Source organism: Trachymyrmex septentrionalis, unplaced genomic scaffold, assembly GCF_001594115.1.
Source record: "Trachymyrmex septentrionalis isolate Tsep2-gDNA-1 unplaced genomic scaffold, Tsep1.0 scaffold60, whole genome shotgun sequence".
Lineage (NCBI taxonomy): Eukaryota > Metazoa > Arthropoda > Insecta > Hymenoptera > Formicidae > Trachymyrmex > Trachymyrmex septentrionalis.
This window is the reverse complement of record NW_017305779.1, coordinates 2,536,561-2,557,406: the sequence shown is the minus strand read 5'-3', so window position 1 is coordinate 2,557,406 and position 20,846 is coordinate 2,536,561. Positions and strand designations below refer to the sequence as shown.

Here is a 20,846-nt window from a genome sequence, read left to right as displayed (position 1 = left end):
GAGTACTGTGAAATTGACGATTAAAAAAAGCAAATCTACGTAAAAATTGTAAAAAAATTATTAAACCGAAATGACTGTGAAAATTAAATAAAAATAAAACAAGATATGACTCGCGAAAAATTCAAAATATATATATATAAATATATGCATCAAAAAATATATGCATAAAAGATTACCTAAAATTACAAATGTTAGTTTGATGTCTCAATGAATAAGCGTAGATTTGCTTTAAACGTAAATGTGTATCGTAGTAATAATTTATAGATATATAAAAAAATAAATGTTGAGATAATGATTTATACCAAAATGCTATTCTCTAAATCTTTTGGAGTGAGAATTGAGCATTTTTTTTGAAAAAAGAATGAAAATTTTTCTCTCTTGAACAAGAGTGAGAGATTTTCATTTTTTTTTTTTAGAGTAAGATTTCACTCTTTTTTGGAGTGAGATTTTAAAAGAATGGAGTCTCACTCCTTTTTTTGAAGTTATTCCAAAAGAATGAAATCTCATTCATATAAAGAGTGAAAATCTGCTACTCTTGTTCAAGAGTAAAAATAATTTTTTCTCTTTTTTTAAGACTGGCTCAATTTTCAGTCTTTTGGAGTAATATTTCACTTAAAAATTTAGAGAGTATTCAAAGTAATATTACGTCACTTAATACTTTGCCAAAAAAGCTATTATCAATTATCATTAAATTTTTGGGAATAACTATGGTGTTTGCAGTTATTTCTAAAATTCTCTTTAATTGATAAATCAAAGCAAGGATTAAATAAATAAGAAATATTAACGACAATCTGAAATTGCGGAATTCCATGGAGCATTTTAGGAAATAGTAAATGTCCAGATTTAATTGAATGTATGTTATGCAAAATAAAGTAATCTGACATTTTGAGCCAATAGAAAAGTCCGTAGCCAATATTGAAATAGTATAAAAATGAAAATATTTTTATTAAATTTTGGATATATAAAATACTCAGCGAAATGTTGTTCCAATTCTGTCACAAGCTTCCCATTTTTCTCGCGTTTCCGTTGAATTCCACAAGATTTCGTGTAGCCTCGTGTATTTTTATTTAGGTATCATGGGCAATTTCGTAGATATTGCGGTACACTCCCGATTTCCCCTCGTCGCATTTTCACGTAAGCACGTCGTCTCGTCGGGCTAGTGATCATTTATTTTGCCACGGCGACTTGATTAAGCGTAATCGAGCGTGTGGTCTCGCGGGTCGTGAGTCTCTTATTATAGATATCGCCTTTCCTCGACGCAGCGGAAATTCAAGCGATCGGCCGTGGTATGTCGATAAGGTCATGCGATAACAGTAGTCTCGACTCACGACTAAGTAATCTTGAAGATATATGAGGGCAGAATTATAATTGCTGTGCTAAAATATACTCTTTTGTTTTTTTCCTTCTCTTTCTCGTTGTCGCTTTCTCTCTCTCTTGAATAGTCAAAGGCGTAATGACGTGATTGATATGTGTTAATTTTATGCTTGCTACTAATTAGACAAAATTTTTACGACAAAGTTACGAGTTATGTGTTTCCAATACGATTAAACATTTCGATTTACTTAGCATGTATGCTATACCTCTTTTACGTGCAAGTAGATACACTTAATGGTGAATTATAATGAAGTTACTGTGATAATTAGCGGCTGAGGTAGAAGATACGAAAGATATAAATAGAAATGAATGAAAAGAAACCACCGGAGATATTAAAAAACAGTAGGGGAGTTGATGAGAAAATCTTGACGATGATTATATTAGGATTATGAATGGCATGAGGGTTGACATGAATCTAGGTATAACATGAAGAATAACTGAACTATGACCTTTCTTGATAGTTGAAAATGCGCATTAATATTAAAGAGATAGCGAAAAATAACAATTGGCTCGGCTTTTTGTACGATACGTTGCGTGCAAAGCAAGAGTCGAGACATTTTTTATTCATAATTCGATTAACTGTGATATAGCAGAGCGAAGATAATTTATTGCTATGACATTGTGAGAGAATTAAAAAATTTACAGATCTATATAAACAATAAAACATGAAGAGTTGCGATCATTTGACGATAATTTAGTTTTGAAATAAAGTATATTTAGATTTGCTATAATATTATTCGAAGATTTTATAATATCTAATACTAATGTCACATCTTTTTAACATACATTCATCGTGTAACATGATACTTTAAACATGATTGTAGTTTAAAATTCAATTGCTATATTTAGATTTTTTTTTTGCAATCAATATTCACAGGAAAACACATTCGCGTAAATTGCATTCCATCGTGAAACGCTGATTGAAGAAAAAGAGAAAAAAAAACAGGATGAAATATAACTATTCAAGCTTGGCAATTACTATCTCTATGTTTTTTCGAATATATGTATACCATGCGTGTGTATTACGAGCATATATTTTTATTTCATGAAACGTCAATATCAGATTTATTTTTGAATAACAAAAAGCTGGCATATACTGTAAAATTTTTGCTCAAGAAAGATCCTTATTTAATGGAGAAGATTATCGCTAAAACAAAGAGAGCTGAAAATACTTTTAATAAAATTCATTTTTTGTAACACTGAATATATTTTGTACAGTCCTATTGTGTTGCAGACTTTTGCCGATTAAAACACTTTTATAAAATACAAAACCGTTTCGCTTGTGAAATGCGAAACCTTCGAAAATTCAGAATTAGCCCGCAACGTCAGACTTTTTTTTTTCTCCGCGGTTAGAGCCTGCAGCGTATGCAACCTAATGAACTCAACGCAGCTGGGACACGCAAATTGCCTCACTGTTGCATCGGCCACTTTGTTGCGCCTTTCTTTGTCGGATCGTCACATTGCATTACTACGCTCAGTTCGTTCGGAGACTATTCGGAGCAGGCGATGTACGCGAGTTTAACGATTCTAATTGAAGCGTATTCAATCAGTCGAGATCGACGCCTGGGAGTGACGTGGTCGGAAAATCTCTTTTTGCTCTTTAATCACGAACATTTATGCACCGCGCGAGGGGTCCTTGATCGGGAACCTCTCTCCCGTTGCATGTAGGTCAATTCGCACGTGTCGACTCTGCGGTTTGAGAGGTCACTACTTGCGGGTGGAAGTGACATGTAATAGCCGGCCGATTTATCGACTTTTAATCTCACAGAATAAAATCGGTCGCTTGGATGAGCGCTGCGTTATTTGTTGTCTGATCTCATTTCATTGCGACTTCAACGCGCCGTCGTGAATATTGCAAATGTGTATCGCGAGCGTATCGGATTCCGCGAATGAAAGAACACAATGGAAACGTGTGTTCAGCGCTCAGAAAAATACGGTTTTAATAATTAATAAATTCAGACAACAAAGAAGAATGGGGAGATAGATTGGCACGATACAGATGAATTATATGATACCTAAAGAAAATAAGTCACGCATTAATATAATATATTAGAAGTCTGCATGTAATAGAATTATTTTTTCTGTAAAACATATTTATGAACCACACTGAAAAAAAGTTTTTATTTCAAAGAAATATTTCTTTGTTTGTATTCAAAAAAATTATTTCTTCGGAAATTTAATGAAAATTTCTTTGACCCAATTAAGAAATAATTTTTTTTAATGCAAGAAAAGATATTTCTTTGAAATAAAAAAAATTTTTTTTTAGTGCAGATTGTTGCTATAAATTCTCGTTATCGTTTAGCCATTATACGATAATTTTGTATGTAATAGGATTTTTTTTCTGTACATATCAGAGACGATAATTTTTAAGTTATTTTATATTTCAATGTGATCACGGCTTTGTATACTAGAAATTTATTTCTAGAATATATTAGAAATATATTACTAGAAATATATATTAATTATATTCTACTCTTTTTGTGTCTGGATATCGATTGTACATTACACTTCGAGAATAATATATAATGCTGTGATTTTAACTTACCGGTCCCAAGTACTGTGCGTTAGCAACGGTTGTTTCAGGCGCTGCGAAAGCCGGTGTACCAGCTTGTCCTGTTAATAATTCTCCAGATTCTCTTAATTCCGTACTGACACCTAAATCAGCGATTTTAATTCTGTCGTCTCTGTCCACCAATAGATTGCTTGGCTTTATGTCACGATGCACTATTTTTTGGTAATGCACTGCGAAAACAAAAAAAAAAGTATTATATATCTAATACTGTCTTTAACACAATCCACACAATTTTTATTAAAATTTAATTCTAAAAAGTCTGAATATATTCGTCGTTATACGGAATATTTCTTGACTTGAAGATCGTTACGTAATTAATGAATACATCTTACATATCTCTCTTCTTCATGTAGTAAGACTGATGTTACAAGTTTTAAGTCGATTATCATCTAAGCAGCTTGATGTTTTATTGAAACGTGACTATACTACACTCTCATGTAAAGTATACTAACACGATCACTGAGTTTACGTAATGCATATGACGCCTCTTTTGCCATTGATCCACGATGAACGTTGTGATCCGTAATAGGCGCCAGATACATTACGCAAATCCGCTTGTCGAGAGGATTTGCATTTCTATTATTTAACGCGTACATGATAAACATGATTTATGCCAAATGTGGGCGTATGCTATGTGATTAAAATACCAACCCTCCAAATTTGAAAAATTTTTTCACGAGATAAAAACAGGAAAAGGAAGAGAAATTTTAAATTTTACACACTATTATTCGAATTTGTGATAATATAACTTTTGTGGTAATATAAAATCAATTTCAAAACGTTGCACGTGTTAATTAATTTCGAGATATGTGAGATTTAATTTTAATAATTAATCGTTATTTTGAATTATATAGGACTTTCTAGAATTTTTATAGGAAAAAATTCTTTGTAAACAATTTTTAATTTTTGTGAATAGAATATACATGTATATAATGACTTACAATACTCGACTCCCAAGACAACATCACGAAAATAACGCCTGGCTTTTGCTTCATTCAGAGGTTTATCGGTGGGTATAAGGAGGATTTCACCCCTGTGGACTAGTTCGAAGACCAGATAGAGATTGTCTTTGTCGGGATGGTCCAGCACCTCGACTAGTTTCACGACGTTGGGGTGATCGAGTTTCTTCAGAATGGCGATTTCCCTATAAACTTTCGCCAAGGGATCAGCACCTGCTCTGCGCGGTGGTATTCTCCCAAATATCCCTGTTTTTTTCATTAATTTCCTCTTGCTCACTATTTTCATAGCGTAATAAGTGCCATCCTCTTCGTTGAAAACCTTCTTCACGACACCGAAAGAACCCTATACAAGTGCGAAGTGATGCATAAGTGAAGGCGCGAAAGCACAGCGCGTTCCTGTTTGATCTCAGGCGACGCTTGACATTTTTAGGGGTCTCTTTGCGTTTATAATTCGACTTTTCATTCTTTCGACATTCTCGACAAACAAACGTATTGAATGCTTCTAAAAAGGCCGTCGTCAACGTCAAGAATATTTTTATTTATGCGACATAAATAGCAAGAAAGTTTCAATCCATATTTTATTTTGATAAAAATATGAAAAATTATTCATTCATTTCAATGTAATAATATTCTTAATATAGTATTTAATTTTTCTTTTAACAAAGATTATTTTTGTTAGAGGATATTTCCTCTTTACTGAAATACGACGATTTTTTGTTGACGCGGACGGATTTGAAATGGAATATTCTTGATGTTGATAGGAAAAATATTGTAAAATAATATTTTTGGATGAACATAATAAAATTTTGGGATGAACGTAATATAAAGAGGAGTTATGGAAGATTTTATCGATAATCTCATGACACTCTTCGTATCCTTTTACCTTAACCTTGCAACCCTTTTTGTGGTTCAGCTACGCTGTTATCATAATGCGCTTTATATCACCGTTGCGACTAGGTCGAAGGTCATCGGCGATGCTATCGGGAGTAGAAGCATAATTTTATGGTTCACGGTATGGTTACCTTTGAGCACGTCCGGTCGTGGCTATTATTTCATTATAAATATATAAGTGATGTGCAACATTTAAAAATGTATCTGTAACTCTTATCTTAATCTCGCATCTAATAATGAATGTAACAATTAATGAATGTTCCAAAGTTGACTTTATGTGTTTGGACAATTAAAATTATATTATTTGACAAGGATAACTTAAAAAAATAATTTTTTATGATTAGAAGATCGCTACATCATTTATATCATTTACAATTATTTCAATGAATTTTAATTAATTCCTCATAAAATGAATTAATTTCACATAAAAACAACTCTTGACGCAATATAGTAATCGGTATAATGATTATCTGGTTTTTCCTTGTCTCGACAAAATATTTACTGTATAATTATATAGTAGAGGAAAAGAATCGATGTCGATAACGATATTAAATACCGAGAAAAAGCTAGATCGATATATTGTTTATAAATGCACGATAATGGCGATTGCGCGTTTCGAACATTTCAGTATCACGAGGTTGAAAAAATTAATCGTCGACATCAAATTTTATTTCAATCGATGGCTCTTACCTCGATGAGGAATTCAATCTCGAGTTCGAACGTAGTTTTAAACGATAAGGGGAAGAGAAATTCAATCGTGAACTTCGCAAATTCATCTCTCTCTTTTTCTATCTACCATTCGTTCAAGATAATCTCACGCATGAAATTTGCTCTTGTTCATAAAAAATACTATATTTTTTCTCTCTTTCTCTCTTTCTTTTTTCGTCTCTGGGGAAACGGATCTCTGGAATTCTCGACGCGAACCTCAAGATTGTGCGCTACAAACTTCTTCTCGCAGTTTGAAGCTTCGCACTTTTCACTCGGTAATAGCAAAGTGCGAAGTTATTGCGGCGGTTGTCTTATTTTCTTTCTCGCATTTATTTTGAATCCAATCATGCTATACTGGATGCGTAAGCATTGAGCTTCGCATTTTCATTTTCAGTATTGGCTTTTGTTAGCGCTTTCATTCGAAGGGAATGTTCGAGTGACATTTACATCAAACGGAATTTGCTGTTTTTCTAAAAGTGCGAGCGATTCTTAACCTTTCTATTCTGTTCCACGTGTTTATTCAATATTATTTCCTTATTCTTCTAGTTTTTGTGCGAAAGCATTAAGCATTTTTATTAAAATTATCATTTTCGAGTTTTCATTTAATTAATTGAAAAATTAACAGAAGTTAATCTAAGAATGAAAGAAAAATATGTACTTCAAAGAAAAAAATTTAACTCGTCAGACAGGAGTCATGTAACAAACAATTCTCGAGAAAACGCGTCAGCAAATTAACATATCCGTATGACAGGAAAAAAATGTGCAATTTATTTATAAACGTCGACAATATAATGGTCGAATAAAAAAATTGCGCATGAAGATGATGGTTTTAATAATTTTTTGCGTCGTTCAAACTTCTAGTCCTGCGGGCGATATTGCGTTATCGGGTGCGATATAACGTGATTATTGACAGTAATCCGTAACTGCGCGGCTGTTAATTACTTCTTAACAAGTACGAAGGATGGGCAAGAGGGGAAATTGCTAAAAATGATGACTTACGGCACGAGTTATTGGTTATCGAGGAAAGCACCCGCTCGATATCGATAATCATATCATTCTCTCGTTTGTTACGTGAGTGCCGTGAAATGGTTTCGCTCTTCAATGAGAGAAACGCGATCCTCTTATCGATAAATACAGCTTGATTGTTAAAATGCCGCGGACATAATTGAAAAGGCATTAGACTGTAGCAAATGAATTTAATTCGGCGTGAATATTTTCCACTTATGAATCAGGTTAAAGAGATTCGCGTTTTCTGTTTGCATAATTATATAACATGTTACTGAGAGAAATGATTTTATTATAGGAACAAATCAAGGGAAAGCAAATGTGATATTTGTTTAAAAAACAATCGATTTGTTACGATTGCAAATTAATTTGTCAATGTAACAAATAATCGCTAGCAAATAAGAGGCTTATATATATATATATATATATATATACATAAAAGTCGTAGACGGTTGCAAGGTTTCAAATCGTAAGAAATTGACTAATTCTAGTCAAGTATTCTCCCTATATTAGACTGTGCTTGGTCGGTTTCCTACGACTTAAGACTCCACGATCATCTACGAATTCTATATAAACGAGTCTAAAGTTGATTCAAAAGATAGGTTAGATTCTATATAGTTTGCTTCTGTTATTAATAATTGGTTGGTATAGCAGACTAGCAGCAATCACAAAAACAAAATTTGTTATCATTTATTTACCGATCACCGGTTAAAGGTACTGGTAGCTTGTTAAATTAATAAAATCCTTTCTCTCGGTGTAATAAGTAACTAATTGTATACTATTGCTATAAAATTTCTGACGATGAAATGTTTCCAACGATTATGCACACTCTTTCATAACTTTCTAAAAATTGAAAAGTTAAAATTGAAATTCGTTATTTAATAAATTGTATGCAAAGTATTTTATATTATTTTTTTCGTGTGAATTGTTTCATAAATTCAAAGTTGATTCTTTCCTAACAAAGACATGTGTACAATTTCTAATGTACACATGTCTTTGTTTTCATATAAGCGATTAAACATGTAATTATACAAACTAAAAACTTCTACAATTTTTAGGGGCAAATATATAAATGATAGAATTATTGTTTACTTGGATTGTTTAAATGGATTTTAATCTTACCTTTCCGATTTCGTTCAGCACTTTGTATTGATTTAATTGCTGTTGGCTGTCATGCTGGCTATCGACGGAACATTCCCTGTTGAGCGCTCTGATACGTTTCCTGGGTGATCTATGAGGGCTGGCGTGAGGGTAGCGAGAATGAACGGATTTGTAGGTGACGTCAGCTTTCTCGAACAGTCGCTGGCTCGGTCCTGCTTCGTCGGGCAAGGATAATTTTCTCAAATCTACAGTCCGATTATTATCCGAGGCAATAATAGTTTCCACGTTTGTCTTGTGCACATTCTTACAATTCGAGTCGCCGCCAGAATGATCGATGACTGTGTCAACTCGCTGAATTGTGCCCGCCTCGTCCGATGGTGCATTTTTGCCGCTATTGCGCGGAAGGTAAATATTGGGGTTCTTGAAAATAGACGTCACTTGCATATCGCCTAAGAAGATATTAAGAACAGTGAAAATCCTGACAAATTAATTTTGAAGGAAATTATATTTTATACCGTCATTTTTTATCTTACCCTCGAGCCCGTTCCGTTAAGTAACAAAATTGAGAGGGACGAAAAATACGCTTTATAAGAACGAGATTAAATTATATAACAAGTAATCTGTTTTGAATAAAAGTAATGTAATATAAAATTATATAAGAACGAAAGAATATATAAGAACATTTTTTTAGGTCGGCGATTTTCTACATTAGAGCACCTTGTCAAATTATTTTACCTACGATATATATTTGTCTGGAATGTAATGTATAATTTTTGTATAATTATACGTTCCATGAATTTCAAAAATTTTGTCATTTTTTTATCTTACTCAAGTAATCGTTTTTTTTTTAGTAAATAACACAATTGAGAAAGTCGAAAAACATGTTTTGAATTGAGATTAAATCATATATTGTAACAAGTAATCTGTTTTTGGAATAAAACTAATATATATTAAAATAATGTATATATAATGAAATTAGAAGAACTTTTTAGATTGATTTGCCGTCTTGTTAAATTATTTTGCCTACGATGTTTGTCCGGAGGACTCTAATTATGCGTTCCACAGAAAGAATTTCGTTTTATTTAACTTGATTGTATTAACAGTGACTCAGTTTACTTACTGAGACGTGTCGTCAGTCCTTCGGTGATCTCCTGGGTCTCGAAACTCCTTTGCCGGGGAAGAGTTTTCTCTCTGACGACCTCCTTCGCCTCATCAACCGGCATGTCGAGGTTGGAACTCGACACCTTTCTATATATCTCTGTCGTTGGCATTCTCTCTTTCGCTGTCTCTGCGGATGGCTTAATGTTTTCAATGTTCTCCTCAATGTTCTCCTCTTTTCTACCAGCAAGATCCTCAATCAAGGCTCCAAGAGTTATTGATTTCGATTTATATCTCTCCTTCTCTTGCTGTTGCGTGTCACTCGTGGAATTTCTTCTGTTGTCTTCCAAACTATCTCGACGGCTCACATAGCCACTGCTCTGTCTTCGGAGAACATCAGTAGTAGTCTGTGTCACAGTCTTTAGCGTACCCTCACCCTCTTCAAGGTACAATGCACTGTCTTTGCGTACTTCTTGAATATACTCCGGACTCGATAGTACTTTCGACGGGCCTGGCGCATCCGTCGATAATTGTTCAGTGTCAGAAGCACCTGTCGTTTTCGAAGTAGGTGAATTTGAGGGAGAACTATCGACCGCAGAACCTCTGAAAAAGAAGGAAATTGTTTTTTCATCAGTGATCTATTTTTACATTTATATCGTAGAAGCATTAGAAACAATAGTAATAACATTTATATATTGCAACATTTTCTATCGCTATTTTTTGTCGACGAAATTCATGTGAACTGCGCAATATCATGATTTTTAACGGAGTTGTAAGTATTCAAAGTCAAAATGCATTCTTAAAATCTTTTATTTATTTTTCGGAGGGGAGGGAGAGGGGGGGGGAGAGGTAACTCAGTAACAAAAATCTTAGGAACATTTTCAAAAAACAATTTGTAAGAAAAATTTTAAGTTTTCACTCTTAAAAAGTTAAAAATTTTCATAATATTTTTTAAGTTTTCATAATAAAGAAATTGATCATGACATAACTTTTTTTATTATAAAAAATTGTTAATAAACTTTTTCTATTATAAAAAATTATTAATAATGCCCATGGATGTTTAACGATGATAATTTTACAATCAGTAAAATTACTTTAAACTTTCAGTTATATTTTAAACTTCCGGTTATACTATATATCATATACCATTTATAAAATTCATAAGATTTTTTTATCAAAGAATTATCCTCATATTACTGCGCCGTTGTTTAAAAGTGCAGAGCTCCAGCTCGATAACAAAATGTCAGACAGCCAACGCGCTGCAGTGGATTATCGTTTATCGAGATAATCAGTACGATACTTGACGTCATTAAATAATTACGGAACGGGAAAAAGCGTCACCGATACGCACCTTTAAATGGCCACGAACGATATATAAATAAATAAGCTTTGCGGATTAAGTCTCATGTGACTTAATACATGAACAGCTCATTTATTGACTTGCATTACGTTGATAACGAGGCATGTGGAAATGCTGAAAGTCAAATTTCAAAATCAAGAATAGATTTCTGATGTTCTTTGTAATGTTCTGACGACTTCGTTTATTCTTGTATTTTTGCATTTAATTTTTTATTTAATAACATCTCTTATTATATCCAAATTACATTCAGATATAACAATAAATATATATATATATATATTTATAATTGTATTTCATATATACTTTATTTATTGAAAAATAATTTATTACTTAAATTTATTGCCAATAAGGGAATATATTCTGTTTATATGACTAATCGCACTTGCATATACTTAATCTCTTTTTTATTAAAAAATAGTCAAACATCCAATATACTATCAAAAATTAAATATTAATTACGATAAATCGGGGGTTTAATTAAATTACTTACATTTCACTTTGTTTCTATGAATTGTTTTATTCAACGGAACAATTATATTTGTCTTAGTTTATCTTAAGATTCTTGCGATTAACCTTAGAAAATACATAATACATAACAAAATATCTATCTCACAAATAGTATTTATTTATTTGTGTTTATATGTGTATGTTTAATAATATTTATACTGTATACACACAATATTCATCAATTCAAAAAAACATTCATCAATTCCTTCCGACGTCAAATAAAAAAGCTATATAAAGTTCTCAGATTAAATCAATAGCTGTGCGAACTGTGTAGTGACTAAGATAATAATTAAACATTAAATTGATCTTGAGGAGTCAAGCGATGACATCCTCATTAAATTCACAGAATCTCGTATAAGTACGTGTTTATTCACGGCAAAGACGAGCAATCTGCAATTGAGATTCGTCAGTGATGTGGTCACATGTTGAAACGCGAAAATATGAAATTTAAATAACAAATTAGCTTCACAGGTCACTGCTTGCTCCGAAATAAAGCGAAGCAGAAGAAGATAAAATCGTCGACACGTGTAAGATGAGCTCACATTCTCTTCAATACAATAGTGACTAAGTTTCTTTTCATTCGTGTCATATGTGACAAGATCGGGAATATTTTTTACATTATGAAGTAAAGACGATTAAATAAAATATCTTTAATGGATCTTGCGTGATGTTAAATTTAATACGTTATCATGTAGTTATATTTATGTTGAAAATTAAAAGCAACTTAATAGCTTTGACGAAAAAAGTATATATGTTATATCATCCTTATATATCATATTCTAAAAAGTGTTTGATTTACAAACATTAAATTTACGACCTTTGAAACTTTCGCACACAAAAAATTAGATGATAATGAAAAAAGTATACGTCTTTTTTATTTATTTATTACTTATATACATATATATTAATATAATAATATAATATTTAACGTTAACTTTAACAAGAGTCGCGTGACTATTATCTGGTAAAGATTAAATCTTTCCTTTGCGTGACAGTGCAACTTGTCAGAACTTCACTCTACTATGTAGTGAAGCATGCGCTGTAATTTTACGTCTACATCGTAAGCATTTTTGCGGGTGTAAAAGTCGACAGTCAAAATATTGATAATATGCGGTAGTCCATTTTTCATCCTTTATAGATGATGGAATAATGGAAGGCGCAATGTTATGTACTTCGCGACACGCGAGGCGCCGCTTGCTGCCGTCTGATACACCCAGAGAGTGAAGTGCAATTCGACACGAAGTGCTCGGTATGTGGATCAATTGTACGGTCCAAACTAGGCCAATGAATGCAATGGCGAGATGCAAGATCCGCATTCGCTGCTGCATAGACAAAGTTACATTAAACTCAAAATGTCCCTTCGACATTTATAAAGGGAATTGTGAGCGATAGCGTCGTCTGAGAAGATAGGCAAACTAGAAACAACTAATAAGAATCACGACATTACATTTCTCGACTCTATCAATCTTCTAAATTTGTATTGTTATGTATTAATAATAAGTAATATATTTAACGTAAACGTTATATATACTTTTGCTTGAAAGATATGGTATTAAAATTTCTAAAAATTAAAAGAATAATTTCGTGAAAGTATTAATAAAAAGATTTTTAATAGGCTGACAGTGCGTGTAAATAGATAGAGAAAAGATAGATAGATAGATAGATAAGTAGATAGATAGACAAATAGATAGATAGCTAGATAGATAGATAGATAGATAAGTAGATAGATAGATAGATAGATAGATAGATAGATAGATAAATAGATAGAGAATTTTCATAATTGAGTTTATTTAATTTTAGAAAATTCCACTTTTCTACATTTCTTTTCTGTAAAAATAAATATTTACGAAAATATTCATAATTTTTAATTATTGTTTTTATTCTCTTAAAATTATTTGTAATTTTTTTTAAATTTTTACCTGTATGGTAAAAAACTGACGAATCAAAATCCAAATGACAAATACAGTTAATTTGCCATAATTTGTTACTTTTTTGTGGAATCAAATCCCATTGCCGCAGTATCATGTGCTGAGACCTTCTTCAACAATTTGCTCACACAAGCGTATAGAGAATAGTTGCGCGCATCATCGCTACAAATACGTCGAATAAGTCGAGTTAGTTCAACGCAAACCTATCAAACCTATTCCTGTATTATTCATGCAAACTGCATACTGGATTCAGAATTGTACACTGTAGTTTCTAGTACTCCTTTAATTATAACTTTGATGTTTCAATATCAATTATTCAAACGTAACAAAACGTGATTTCAAATATTGTACTCTAATATTAAGAAATAAATAAACTACTGGCAATCTAAAATTAAACGTGAATAATTTTAAAGTTTAATCATAATGTTAGAGTAATGTACTAAATTATTATTAATATTAATGTTAATTAAAATACCATTATGATTAATATTAAAATTTTAATTATGTAATATTTTTCAATATTAATGTGGAAATGAAAATATATTCTGCTCTGTGATAATTATAATTCCGTTTCTATATATAAATCGCAATTTTACATATAAAATAGACATTATAAATAATAGACATTATATATAAATAGACATTATTTTTGTGTAAAAAAATGTCTTGAAAAATTGGTTAAATTTACAGTTTACTCTTTATTAAAAACACTTTAATTTAATCCTGTTAAGTATTATATTAGCAATTTTCTTGATAGTCAATTTTTATAAAGTTTATCAAGTTCACATGTAAATTTTCAATAACTTTAACCATAAAAATTCATATTTCTTCGAGAAACGCGCCAAGTCGAAAAATTAGCAATGACAGATGTTTACGCGTAAGAACATGTACGTTATTTGAAAATCATCGTACATCGAGAAGGCTGATCATTGCGAGTGTCTAATTAACAATGCAAATATGTAAAAAGAAGTTTTACAAAACTGTATATAATACATTGGTTCGTAATTACAATAAAATCACGTGTGTATGTGTGAACTTTTAAGTGCTCTTCTTAAATTTTCAAAATTTTATCGTACATCTTTCGTGAAAATGCATCTCGCAGCTCTGTAAGATTAAAAAAAGAACCTTTGCGTGAGACAAGTTTTCATTTATAATTAAATACATCTCTCGCGGAAAATAGTGCTTCATTCTCAAGCGTTTCTTTGCACAAACATATACATGTCTCGACAACCGGTTATCATTTGTTACGATCAACGAGGAAAATCGCTGGAACATACATTCTGTAGAAAAACATTTAATACTCGATGAGACTATGAACGATCCGCGAATGTCAACGAGCAAACGTGATGCAGGTTTCGGTTTCGGAATCGCACCGGAAAAACTGATGTCCTTTATTTATGTACGTGAAGCACGTACCACCGCGGAATGCATATGTATTTATCTGCATTTTGTCTCGCCGTTGTATCCGCGACAAATGAGCGATACGCGCACGTATGCACTATAAATTACAATGCACTGTCAACGTAGCGCAGATGAGAATCGAAAGGCGTTAGATAACTCGAGAACCAAACAATTTGTCCACGTTGTGGATTTTTCTCCTCAAACTAGAGTAAACTTATTAGAAAGATGGCTAACTTTAAAATGCAAAAAATACCTACTTTAATTTTGTTATCTTTAACAGTGTTATATTGGTACATATATCTTTTCCGTCATACAGAAAGTTCAATAGTATTATATAGATACTAATATAATACTATTAAAGATAACAAACTTAAAATGTATTTTTTTGCATTTTAAAGATGGCTATCTTATCCAAATTTATCCTAGACTTATTCTTTAATCTATAAACGTGTTGATAATTATCTTGAGCATGATTCATATGAAAGCCATTTTTATCAATCTTTAGTTTCTTAATTTTTTGCTGTATTATTTTTCTCTTAAAATTTATTTTTCTGTAATACGTTTCTTTTGAGAATACTCCTTTACACGTTAAAATATTATTTTTCTTTCTCTCTGAGATCTTATTAATTTTGTTCTCTTAAGAAAAGAGATGAAAGCTTATTTAATGTAATTAAAAAGCTCTTTACCGATGGAAATTTAATTCATCTTTAAGATAAAAGTTTAGCAAAAAGGTTAATATTTTTATTTTGTAATTCCGAAGATGGCGTGAGAAAAGATAATGCAAGGAAGAAAAAAAGCGAGTGGACGTTAATAATGGGTGGAACAATCAGCTGGTTTTTACTCTTGCGCGGAGAAAGCGTAAGAAAACGTGAGACTCTCGCGTCCCTCCGGCAAATTGCGTAACGCAGAAATGATAAAAGTATGCCACCACTTCGAAACTGCATCGTTACTTGTAAAATGTAACATATGTCAAATGTATTTCCATATATCGTCCACAGGCAAATATTTCGTTTCGTTATTGTTATTTGTTTTTTGGCTACAACCAATATCGCAGAAACCATAAGTAATGCGATAAGAACATTGTAACTTGTAATAATCTTATTATAAAGTAGTCGATTATTCAGCTTTTACTACTTAATGGTATTGAAAGACTGATAAGCATATTTACAACTGCACTTGCGAAAAATTTGTTTCATTAAAACAAAATATGTTGATGAACATATGATATTGCGTGTTTTTAACGTGTTGTTTATTTTTTATTAAATATTTATCTTTATTAGTCTCTAAATGAATCAAAGAAGATTAAAATTTTCTAGTAAATTAATTTTGTTATACAATGTCACCATTTAACGGATTTTTAAAATATATAGAAAATAACGTGAGTCTCGTTTACTTGTGTATTATCATAAATCTCAGTTTCGTGAGATATAACATTTGATATGCGTGATATTATGAATTACGTTTTTTTATCCATATAATGAGACAGTCACGAATACTTGAAAGGTTTTTCCTGATTATTAAACTACTGAGATATAATGTATACTCATTTCTAAAAATAGTTAATACAATATAAGGATTCTCATAATCACTTAGTGTCACGCTGATTTGATATCGCGTGTATAAACTTTGGCATTTCTTGTTAATGCTCTTAATAATGTCCGTATTTTAATATCTGAGCAGCGGTAACAATTACGATTTTTTTCAATTATATTTTATGCAACGTAATGTGATTTTGACGTTTATAAAGTTAAATGTTTGATTATACGTATTAGAGTTGTTAATTAACTATTTTTGAGAATTATGTATATGCATAAGAATGTAACACAAAATATAATTGTCTTAATAATGCATTTTACGTGGAGAACGAGTAAGCTATCAAAGTTTAACTTTTAATATATCAGCATCTGCATATATTTTTTTGCGTGTCGAAAGAGTTTAAGCTTGCAATGGCTTAATTATCTTCAGTGACTTGTGCCGAAATCGAAAAAATTGCGCAACGAAAGTTGAAGTTTTCAGTCGAAGAGAGGTTGTAAAGTCCACGATTGATCCGAATATCTCTTAATTAGAACTTATGCTCGCGAAGCATTAATCAAACGCGAACAGTATGCCGATTTGGCAAATAATTAATTATTATTTCAGCATATGTGTTGTGTGTTGGTGCGCATACATTTATATTTTTTCTTTATCCGAAGGACAAATGAGCCACAAGCCTGGCGTAATCAGGGTGATGATGGTGGGTGGTGATCCAATATATTAATTAAACTGTAATTGCGTTGTGTGTACTTGCAGCGCACGTCACGCAACGTTCTCGCTCATGCGGGCCTATAATAACAAACTGAGCACAAAATAACGTACTGAGCACACATTGTTTATTATAGAATTTATAAATGTTATTTATTTATTGGCACAATTATCTCGAAAATACCCAATTTTAGAACTGCGCAAATATAATACTTGTAGTACAGTCAATGCAATCAACGAGTTTTCTATATATTGAGAAATTTCATTGTAATTTAATAAATAAAACATGAGACAAATGTATAAAATGATAATTGCTTATATTTCTACACTGACAATGAGAAAAAAGTTGTTAGCTTGATTAAACGTTTAGTTTGTAATGATTATTTAGTTCAAATATTTATATTTTTAAATTGAAAAAATCTTATAAATTAAAATATGTTATTTTCTTGTATTAACAAATATTTGCTTGACAGTCCATGTTACATTTAGTTGACTCAACTAATATTTTTTTGAAATAGCAACTTTTCTCTTAGTGTATGATTTTAATGATAAATCACGCTGGCAAAAATGAAAATGGTAAAAAAGATATTAACGTTTTACAATTTTACATTACAGCATAACATGATATATTCATAGGAATTAAAATGCGAAGCGGAAAAGTTCTTGTTGACTGATAGCAGTTATACCTTTGACATTAAATCAAGCAGAGTTCATTAATTAATGTCATCCACGTAATTCTAACTTTAAATTATTGAAAATTTCAATGTATCGTTCAGGGTCAATATGTGAATCTATCTGGTTGCCGTGGAAAGCCGCAACTCCCGGGTCTCGAGTTCTGGCAAATGTACTGTATTATTTACTCCTGACATAAAACGAAGGCCTCAGGGAACTGTACATTACCGCTTTATGATGCGTATACCATGTATACAGTCGGTACAGCAAATAATACAGTATATGATAAATCCTTCAAAGCATTGCCGTGCTATTTCTTATTCGCGCTGTTGATGTTCTATGTCGTGACTTCCGACATGAAGTTTCTAAGAGAAACCTTGACAAGGATGAAGCTACTTTTTTTTTTTACTGAAATACATAACACCAGAATTTATGAGTCCATCATTTTTCAAATATAATATAATATAATATCTCTTAATAATGTCGGGGTTAATTTTAATTGCAGATTTTTTACTGGAATATACTTAGGAATAATTTCTTCTATATTAAAACGTTATTCATTATCGATAATTTTCAAGTAAGAACAAATATAAAAAGTTCATTGTAAATTGAATATTTTTCGGGAATAGTTGAATTATTTTACGTTTAAATTCAAGCTGATTGTATATTGTCTTGAAAATTTACCTTCTAAAGTATTTACGTATAAAGATTAAAAATTTGTAATTGTATTGCAAATTCTTTACTTTAGAAATAGAGTGAATAATAAAGTATATGTGCGACTGTCGTGAAAACCAAAAAGAAATAACAGCAAAATAAATTCTTTGTAAATCTCCATTTTTGTGCTGAAGCGAATAGTGGTGACTAATATCATAGTTGATCGAACGAGTTTGTTCTACTGAAAGGTTTCTCGATCGGCGAATATAATTCATGTGATCAAATATGTACCGGAATCTTTCTCTCTCCTTTTCTCTATCGGTATAATTATATGACCGTTTTATATAAAATTAAATGTGAATTGTATTAGGTACGCAATTGAAACTAAAAAAAAAAAACGACGTATGACTTACATTTGTTTGTAATTGAATATTATATTAAAGTAATATTTTTGCGTTTTTTTTTAGATTTTTGTGGATAATATATCAAAGAAATAAAATTTCGAAAACTATAATTGCAAAAGATATCGAATCTTATTAATAACTGTATCTTCTTTTAATTAACCATTTATCGATATAGGTATTCTATCGTCATTTAAAATATTATTAGTCCATTGTATACATCCAAGTTTTTAAATATATGACGCATTATATGATAATTATGTTGGACCATACATTTTTAAATTTCCATTGGCATGTCTTCAAGATGCCTTATGTTTTTCGTTTGGCACGCAATGCGGAACCTTAATCGACGAACAAATTCCTCGTTCTTTTAACTGAGATACTCATCGATCTTGCTACCTTCTACAAAAAGTTTTTCTGAAAGGGCACGAAATACTAAACGCGTCCTTGGCGAACTTTGACGAAATGAGTTACTCGAGAAGCTTAAAGAAAGAGAATTTCGTTAATATTAGAAAAAGCAACAACGGAAGTGACACTTCTTTACAGACTGAGAGCTGAAAGATTTTGTTACGAATAGCCGATAGCATAAAAGTGAAAGCCTTGCGTGAAAATTGTTAGTTAATCCTTACTATGAGAAATTTTTATGTAGGTACCAGTAGAATTTTTTTGTAAAACGAAAGAAAGCAAAAAATAAAGTTAAATTGTTTTCATCGAAAAATTAGAGAAAAATCAACGAAGTATCTAGTTTAACATATAATACATCTTTTCCAACTTGTTTTAACAAGAAATTTTATAAATTATATAAAAATAATTAATTTATATAATTAAAATATCATATTTTGTTTTTATCATTATTTCTTGAATGTTTTTAAGTTTTAACTGAAATTGAAGATTGACATTGAATTATATTCTACATGTATATAATAGCGATAATTTTAATATCAACATTCATGCATACTATCTGTGTCTTTATAAGTATTTTATCAATACATAATTCGATCTCGGGTGTTTTTAAAGTTTTTATTTCATCAGTCTCGTCGTGTATTGATAAGCGTTGGTAAGGGATAATTGACTTATTATAATTTGTGAAAAGAGATTATTTCTTAAGAGAGAAACGTGAATCTCATCAATTAATATATTTCGTTTTGTTAAACAATATATTTGATCACAACGGATATCTCTCGTGATCCGATTTACTTCGAATTTCAAATCTGGATTACACATGTGTGCTTTTTTCTAATTATATTCTTCTACAACTCATACAGTCTATCTTTTTTTTTGTAAACATTGTTAAAATAGACGTTTGCACAGAAAAACTTTACTCTTGTATTTCTATTTTGTAAATGCTACGTGAAAAATACGATGGGCTTTTATTTTATATCAATAAAATATTAGTTATTTGTGAACTGAATGTGCATGTATAAGTAACAGAGATAACAATATTTTTGCAATAATATATTATTTACAGAATGAAATACGGTCATTTCTAAATTGGGAGTTACTACTGAAATATTCAATTCTGATACAAATTTAATTTTTAATAAACGCTCTAAACATTTCAAGAAGTAACTTTTTGAAGCGTCTGATATTTTATATTATAATTTCAAATTTCTGTAAAAACGTATTATACGCATATATGTACAACCTGACATTTCTGAAAAATAATTCATTAGTTCTTGCAACAATTCAAGCAGAACTATTTGAACGTCAATCATAAGTCAATTATGATAAAAGAGAAGACTAGACTGTCACACAAAAAAGAGTATATCTCTTACGCTAACAACGTTAAGTTTGGCATAATGTAGACGCGGCCGAGTCGAGTCAAGAGGAAGGAGAGGAGACTGAAGTGTCTCTTGCTGGCTATTAGTCAGTTACTAACACGACAGTGTCTCGACTAATGGCGTTATTAACGACGCAGTTGTGTACGTGACTCCCTGTAGCTCCCTGTATCATTTTCATGCATTGTTACACCGT

General features: G+C 31.2%; 1 protein-coding gene across 1 annotated transcript in view; it reads right to left on the bottom strand.

Moving 5' to 3' along the window:
- The window catches only part of LOC108752589 (probable serine/threonine-protein kinase mkcB), a 75,684-nt gene that overhangs the window by 17,758 nt on the left and 37,080 nt on the right, over nt 1–20,846 (bottom strand). The window contains 4 exon segments of the mRNA XM_018493515.1: nt 3,920–4,116; nt 4,888–5,248; nt 8,632–9,059; nt 9,731–10,311. Coding sequence (XP_018349017.1) covers nt 3,920–4,116; nt 4,888–5,248; nt 8,632–9,059; nt 9,731–10,311 — 1,567 coding nt within the window.